General features: G+C 39.4%; 1 protein-coding gene, 1 long non-coding RNA gene and 1 pseudogene across 3 annotated transcripts in view; 1 reads left to right on the top strand and 2 right to left on the bottom strand.

Moving 5' to 3' along the window:
* Window positions 1–2,101: 2,101 nt before the first annotated feature.
* The window catches only part of LOC146714760 (E3 ubiquitin-protein ligase RNF19B-like), a 230,548-nt pseudogene continuing 224,299 nt past the window's right edge, over window positions 2,102–8,350 (top strand). Inside the window, exon 1 of the transcript XR_014918856.1 lies at window positions 2,102–2,159. The product of XR_014918856.1 is annotated as an E3 ubiquitin-protein ligase RNF19B-like (transcript). The remainder of the gene's footprint in view (window positions 2,160–8,350) is intronic.
* Window positions 3,265–4,772, bottom strand: LOC146714772 (sentrin-specific protease 1-like). The gene is made up of 8 exons (XM_085440522.1): window positions 4,764–4,772; window positions 4,624–4,695; window positions 4,404–4,469; window positions 4,185–4,273; window positions 4,002–4,110; window positions 3,815–3,923; window positions 3,502–3,572; window positions 3,265–3,380 (listed from the first exon to the last, which is right to left on the bottom strand). Exons 1-8 carry the CDS (start codon window positions 4,770–4,772, stop codon window positions 3,279–3,281), a joined length of 627 nt encoding a protein of 208 aa, XP_085296648.1. The 3' UTR covers window positions 3,265–3,278.
* LOC146714771 (uncharacterized) lies at window positions 4,784–6,719 on the bottom strand. The gene is made up of 3 exons (XR_014919308.1): window positions 6,690–6,719; window positions 5,167–5,282; window positions 4,784–4,825 (listed from the first exon to the last, which is right to left on the bottom strand). It is a non-coding gene; the product is annotated as an uncharacterized LOC146714771 (long non-coding RNA).

Genomic DNA, 8,350 nt, shown 5'->3' with positions numbered 1-8,350 from the left:
ATTGGTTGTTCATGTGGTTTGGTTATTTGCCTTATGGTTGAAAGTAAACTGAGAGAGGACTTTTTTTTATTAGTGATCTTAATAGTATTTTTTCATATTAATTTAATTTTTCATCTAATTGAATACAATCTATTTGTGTATGATTGTCAGTCCAAAGAGGGAGAGAGGAAAGAGGGGAACGTGAGGAGAAAGGGCAAGGTCAGGAAGAACCAGGTAAGAAAACAGACAGGGAACAGTGACAGGCACAACAGAAACTATTAAACTGACAAAGAGAAAAAAACCCTGATTTTACTCACACAATCTGGAAGTTGTGTTCTCCCTATATTAAAGCTGCTATACAGAATCTGCAAAACAAACTGGGTTGAAACATTTTGACCCTCTTTAACAACATTCCAACATAACATTATCATTGATTGGGGAGATTAAAATTAATGATATATTTTTATGTGGTTCAGCCACAACTCTACTAAAACCTCAGCCAGTAATAGGTAGGCCAACATTTGGACCGTCCAGTTGTCTGTATGACTGCCGCAGTACGTGCACCACATTTGCACACTATCAGAAAGTGCCAAACAGCCCTGGTGGAGTGAGGAGCTGTAAAGATAAGCAGAGTGCTCTGTTTATATTCTAAAAATGTTTTAAGCTTGTTTCAAAGATTCTGTACAGCAGCTTTAAATGTTTTCCAAAAGCACATATACACTTCTCAGTGTTTCTCAAACTTTTTACAGTGTGTACCACCTGATAAAAATGTCAAGTACCACTATGAAAGCATGAAAGTCATAAATCTTACAACACAAAATTATTATTATTAAATTAGTAAAATTAGTATCTGCATACATTGTATACATTCTACCAGAGGCAAAGTTGCCTCCATTTTTATAGTTTTTATTAATATTATGTAATAATTTATTTGTAACAATTTATTCTGTTTCGGGAGTGTTTTTTATGTATCTGTATTATATTATACATACACATTAAAAGTGAATCTCTGTCCAAAAAATGCACTCAGTTTACTTCTTACTAACTATGAGCATCATTCATAATTTTCCCCCAGTAATTAAGGTTAGGATATGTATTTTTTTTATTCCAATCCATTCTTCTTTAGCAGCATTTAAATAACTTTGATCAGATTTCATGGTTTTGTTACAGACTTTTCAAAAAAGTGTTTTGCTTTTCTTTTACAAATGTGGGGATTAAATTGTGTTAAAAATGTACAAAACAGTGATGTCATGTTTTGTGACGAGGACCCAGGCACAGAGAGACTTGATGAATTTAAGAATCTTATGATTAAATAAAGAAATTTGCAGACTTACACAGAGCTGGTAAAATTATGATGACCGATAATGGAGATGAATACAACAGACGATGAGGACAGGGAGGAACAGGGGTTTAAATGCACCAAAGTGACAGTCAGAGAGAACTCGGGACAACATTTAAGGATGCAGGAACTGACAGAGACAGGTTTATCTTGCCTGGCTGGGCAGCTCTCTGGGTGCTCAGCACCCCCAAAGCTCTGATTCTAGAATCGCCCCTGGCGCAGACACATCTGCAACAGCTGTGTGACGCTGTCGTGTCTGCCTCCTCTCGTTTGTTCTGTTTTCTCTCTTCCTGCAATAACGTCACTGGACTGTGTTATGTGGCATCCTTAAATAAAGCTGGTCTAACTAAAGTTGAGCTGGTAATAATTAAGCAACATTATAAACATAATACTTTTACGGTTTGTAGTACAGGTTTCTTTTGTAATGTGCTATCATTACAAACCCTTTGGTTTACAATTTAAATTTGAATGAATTCGTCCACAGTAACAGTCTGTGTCTCGAGTGTTATCGAACCATGCTGCCGCCTCTTAGCTGTGCTTACCCGCCTTCAGGGGCGATAAAACAGACCATTCAAGCAACAGTAAAACAATCACAGCTTCAGTATAAAGTACCAAACGCACTGACGCTATAACCCGTAAGTCCAGACAGCAATAATGATGATGTTTTCTAACGGTGAGTAGTAAAAAGGGAGGGTAAACAGGAGAGTACTCACCGTGCAGCCTATCTGATTTACCGACATCAGCAAACTTTCACTTTCGATGCCGTAGCGACGCTGAACGAGGAAGTGCGACAGAGAGGAGGTGCGACAGACACACAAGGACCCACCGCTGGAAGTACACACAGACCCTGGAGACTCTATTTACCCTGGTAAATTTAATATTTATTTGAATACTTAAATTGTTATGGTAAGGACTAATTCAATGGTTCATGCAGCACCCTCTGGTGGTTGTGCCATGTGTATTTGTTGTTGCAGCTTGGCAATAAACAGAGTCGCCACGTTAAGACAGAGCTGGCCCAGTCTCGTTAATGGTGCTGCTATTATAAACCCGAGATTTACCAAAACATGGTGTCAGAAGTACTCTGGAGGGAAGAAGAACGCCACGAAAACGGAAGCTTTCTCACCGGAGAGAAGTCGCCCTGCAAGTTTGCATTAACAGCCACAGTAAGAGCTAAGCTAACAAATTAGCAAACGCTAACTAGCAGCATGGCAGCTAGTTCTGACAAAACGTCCTACCTTGTCAAAACATCCTACCGTAGCGTAAATTTATGGTCTTGTCTAACAATCCGTGCTACCTTATCAGAATATGCTACCTTACGTAGTTAATGGCTCCGTCATATAGGTTGGACGTTCAGATGGCTAAATCACACTATCAAAACATGCTTCCTGCTGGGATTTATTTAGGTAGCATGTTCAGATGGCCAAATCACACTATTAAAACATGCTTCCTGCATGGTTTTATCTAGGTAGCATGTTTAGATGGCCAAATCACACTATTAAAACATGCTTCCTGCATGGTTTTATTTAGGTAGCATGTTCAGATGGCCATATCACACTATTAAAACATGCTTCTTGCTGGGATTTATTTAGGTAGCATGTTCAGATGGCCAAATCACACTATTAAAACATGCTTCCTGCATGGTTTTATCTAGGTAGCATGTTCAGATGGCCAAATCACACTATTAAAACATGCTTCCTGCATGGTTTTATCTAGGTAGCATGTTCAGATGGCCAAATCACACTATTAAAACATGCTTCCTGCATGGTTTTATTTAGGTAGCATGTTCAGATGGCCAAATCACACTATTAAAACATGCTTCCTGCATGGTTTTATCTAGGTAGCATGTTCAGATGGCCAAATCACACTATTAAAACGTGCCTCCAGCACACAATCATCTAATGTTGACAAAGAATCCAAAGAGACATGGAGGGGAAAAGACAGCTGTTTTTATTAGAAGTTGTTATGTGTTTTCCTTACATTTTTTGCATTTATATTCTTGGTTGCTCTCTTTATATTTTGCACATGCAAAATGTGCCCATCTTTGGCAAGATTCACACTGCACCTGGAAAGGAAAAATAAATAGCTCATTATGTTTGGTGAATACTATTAGTCAACATTTTAAACATGATTAGCAAGTAATGATACTAAGACTTATGTGTTTCTTTTGTTTTGTTTTGTTTTACCATTTCAATCATGCTGCGGTCAGCGTCAGCATCTAACATAGAGCAAACAATGCAGTAATCCTCAGCGTTCCCTGAAACACATTCATGGTTAGGTTTTAATCAAACATTATTTATTGATTAATTAAAAAATAATAGTAAATTTGTTCCACAAATACTTCATGGCAAATTAGTCCCCTGAATTTTTTTAATTAGACTTAAAGAAGGGTCTTATCTGAAAGTGTTTGAAAAGCACTATTTGTACTGTGCTGTTTAAAAAGCACTATTTAAAATGGAAGTACACACTCTAACGTGATAAGGACTTTACTGGACTTACCTCGATGTTCAAGTAGGGTGCAAGCTATCTGCATTCGCTCCACCACAACTGCTTCTGTAGTGGTTAATACTTCACTGACCTCTCCAAAAGCAAGGTAGTGTTCTGCAAACTGTGAGATTTCTCATTATTATAATGTGAAGTCCTAATTGTAGCTAACAATAAATGGAATAATTTGAATAAGGGTTACCTTTAACAGCAAAACTCCGCAACTGCTGGAATCCTGTTGCTTGTTGTGTTGCATAGTCTGTAACTGCCACTCCATGGTGTCTTCATGCCCTCTCATCCTCAGAAAATTCCTAGTTGAACAAAAATGTTTGTAATGAAACAAGAAATGTTTTATCTAAGAATAATACCTCAGTATCATGCATACCTCCAGTTGCGCAGAATTTTCCTGTCATAAACACCTTCATTCCCCATGGGGTCTATTAGCAGTATTTTCTGTGCAGAAATGTTGACAATCTAAAGAAAAAGTTAATAAATTAAAAATTACTATAGTTTTTGCCACTGAAAACCTATTTAAGAATAACACTTTGAGCAAGAAACTGCTTCACAACAAATTACGCAAATTAATAACTAAATGAACACATACCACAAGAATCCAGTGCGTACCAAAGTTCACAGGGCACAGCCACATGTCTTCAACTGGGAACTTCATCTGTGGGATTGGAAGTGCAGAGTAATTTCGATTTACTTAGGTACCATGCATCTCAGGGTGTTTTCAAATATAGTGTTGTTTAAAGGAACTGAACTCTGTCCTCAGAAATAGAAATGAGTCAACTTTTTGGACCACTTCTTAACTTTCAACTTACCTTGGTGAGGCATCTGAACTGCCCAGAAAACAACGAGCTTGCAACTACTGAACAGAGCAGGTGTACAGCATTCTGTAGAAGTATACAAAAATGTTACAGAACAATAAATAAATTTTTTTTGTATTTCAATATAAGTGGGCAAAGGACATTTCTTACTTACCTTGCATCTCTCAATGACACGGTGCAGGTATGCATCAATGACCTGTTTTGAAAAGTCAGAGTTTATACACCAGCAGCAACAAGTTCTGAAGTAACTGCTTGAGTGCTGTACACAAAAACTTGGAAAGGAATATAATTGCTGATAAAGGTTCTTTCTGCATATACTGGAACTGGGTATTATGATGTCACAGATGTCACAACATCTGTGTTGTTGTTGATAACAATCTTTCCTATTGAAGTGAATGGGTGAAACTTTATCAGAGTTTTGCTATATAAACCCCCCACCTACCCACACATTTTAAACTATTAATGGTGTCTGCACTGCAGATGCTTCAGAAGGAGCAGCACTTCAAAATCAGAATCAATAATGATAAGTTCTCTTACCTCATCAGAAAGCCACCGTGACCCCTGCAGTGTTCGAAAAGAGGAATCAAATAACTTGTATGGTCCAACAACTGACTCCAAGCGCCCAGTATCCTTTGCACGCCATAGCCTCTTTACTAAAAGAAAAATATGATAAGTTAGCTCAGGCATGCATGAGATTTTTAGTGGAAAAGCCGGGTAAAGGCCAACGGGCCACAACAGGAAAAAAGTCAACACAATAAACATGCATTTTCACGCAGAGAAATAGGAAAGGTACAGCGGGTGGGCAAAAGAGAAAATTACTGACAGGCAGATCCATTTCCAGACTTCCACAAGCTCAGTGCTCGTTGCATGTTTCTTCCAATATGAGTTGAAGACTGCAAAATGCAAACAAAGTCATGCAATGATCAATCATGTTGCAACGGCAAACTGGCAACAAATGACCAACGGGCCAAAAAGAGTTGTTCACTATGCCACCTTCATTTTCTAAGCTTTGTGTCTGGGAGGGAAGTTCTTGTTCACGCGTTTCCGGTCCTGGAACAGAATTAAACTCCTTGTGGGAGCAACAACTTTTGTCAGCCGTTTTGGGTGCATAATGAATAATAGAGAGTCTGGTATCCTCTGGACTTTGCTGGCACTGAGGGTTAGTAGGATGGCAGGGGGGCATCTTCAGGTCTGTGCTGCTGTTCACTGTCTGACTGTGAGTTGGGTATTTTTCATTGTCACTGACATTTACATGGTGGCTTCTTCTGTACGGCTTGATATGGTCAGTGCTGTAGTGATTTTTTAAAGTTGCTCCTTCCGTGTTTTTTAATCTCACACATTTGCCAGCGATGTCTTGAATGGTGTAGGGTCCTGAAAAATCTGGATCAAACCTTCCTCCCTTCCTTCCACGTTTCCTCATGTTCAAGAGAAGAACTTCATCTCCAACACTGTACACAAGGTTTCTGTACTTCTTATGGACTCGTCTGGCATAGGCTTCCTTTTGTAAGTCTTGGGACTTTGCCATATTTTCCTCTACAGTTTTTTTAACTTGCTCTTGTGCGTCTCTTGTAGAAGATACAAAGTCACTGTAACTCGACTCCTCAGGGAGAATGATGGAGGACAGCTAAAATTTTCACATTTTAAATTACAATTAAAATCATAAAGAAAAATAATGCATGTGAAAAATGAACTGAAAATTCTAACTAAAATAACTCGTGTTTAAAAGTAAATATACTATTATAAAGCTTTGAGCACAGAAAGCCACAAAGATAGACTCATATCATTTTTTGTATAGTCATTTTTACTCTTGATACACTTCCATAGGTGAACACATTATACTTAAAGGTCTCCTCAAGATTTATTACTTTACATAAAGATACAAACATAAAGAAGTAACTAGTCACTTACTTTATCTTTTAAATGTATCTTGCATATAGAAGTTGAGCAGAGAAGATTAAAGCTGCAGCCAATATCAATATGCACAATTTCCAATTAAGATTACATTTAATTTATGCATTATCATAGTTGTTGCATGAATAGAATTCCTTAATAACACTTACTGGGACTTCAACAGGAACTTCAGAAGGATACAGTGGGGCAAAAAAGTATTTAGTCAGCCACCGATTGTGCAAGTTCCCCCACCTAAAATGATGACAGAGGTCAGTAATGTGCACCAGAGGTACACGTCAACTGTGAGAGACAGAATGTGGAAAAAAAAATCCATGAATTCACATGGTAGGATTTGTAAAGAATTTATTCGTAAATCAGGGTGGAAAATAAGTATTTGGTCACCTCAAACATGGAAAATCTCTGGCTCTCACAGACCTGTAACGTCTTCTGTAAGAAGCTTTTCTGTCCCCCACTCGTTACCTGTATGAATGGCACCTGTTTGAACTCATCATCTGTATAAAAGACACCTGTCCACAGCCTCAAACAGTCAGACTCCAAACTCCGCCATGGCCAAGACCAAAGAGCTTTCGAAGGACACCAGGAAAAGTATTGTAGACCTGCACCAGACTGGGAAGAGTGAATCTACAATAGGCAAGCAGCTTGGTGTGAAAAAATCAACTGTGGGAGCAATCATCAGAAAATGGAAGACATACAAGACCACTGATAATCTCCCAAGATCTGGGGCTCCACGCAAGATCTCATCCCGTGGGGTCACAATGATCATGAGAACGGTGAGCAAAGATCCCAGAACCACACGGGGGGACCTGGTGAATGACCTGCAGAGAGCTGGGACCAAAGTAACAAAGGTCACCATCAGTAACACACTACGACGGCAGGGAATCAATTCAATTTTATTTATTTGGAATCAAATCCCGCAGTGCCAGACGTGTTCCGCTGCTGAAGCCAGTGCATGTCCAGGCCCGTCTGAAGTTTGCCAGAGAGCACATGGATGACACAGCAGAGGATTGGGAGAATGTCATGTGGTCAGATGAAATCAAAGTAGAACTTTTTGGTATAAACTCAACTCGTCGTGTTTGGAGGAAGGAGAATACTGAGTTGCATCCCAAGAACACCATACCTACTGTGAAGCATGGGGGTGGAAACACCATGCTATGGGGCTGTTTTTCTGCCAAGGGGACAGGACGACTGATCCGTGTTAAGGACAGAATGAATGGGGCCATGTATCGTGAGATTTTGAGCCAAAACCTCCTTCCATCAGTGAGAACTTTGAAGATGAAACGCGGCTGGGTCTTCCAACATGACAATGATCCAAAACACACCGCCCGGGTAACAAAGGAGTGGCTCCGTAAGAAGCATTTGAAAGTCCTGGAGTGGCCTAGCCAGTCGCCAGACCTCAACCCCATAGAAAATCTGTGGCGGGAGTTGAAGGTCCGTGTTGCTCGGCGACAGCCCCAAAACATCACTGCTCTCGAGAAGATCTGCATGGAGGAATGGGCCAAAATACCAGCTACTGTGTGTGCAAACCTGGTAAAGACCTATAGTAAACGTTTGACCTCTGTTATTGCCAACAAAGGTTATGTTACAAAGTATTGAGTTGTATTTTTGTTATTGACCAAATACTTATTTGCCACCCTGATTTACGAATAAATTCTTTACAAATCCTACCATGTGAATTCATGGATTTTTTTTTCACATTCTGTCTCTCACAGTTGACGTGTACCTCTGGTGCAAATTACTGACCTCTGTCATCATTTTAGGTGGGGGAACTTGCACAATCGGTGGCTGACTAAATACTTTTTTGCCCCACTGT

Source organism: Copadichromis virginalis, linkage group LG3, assembly GCF_057382275.1.
Source record: "Copadichromis virginalis isolate Kocher_CV1m ecotype Utaka linkage group LG3, C_Virginalis_male_GT1.1, whole genome shotgun sequence".
In the NCBI taxonomy this organism is placed as follows: Eukaryota; Metazoa; Chordata; class Actinopteri; order Cichliformes; family Cichlidae; genus Copadichromis; species Copadichromis virginalis.
The sequence above is the reverse complement of the archived record's forward strand: the minus strand, read 5'-3'. Positions and strand labels throughout refer to the sequence as shown.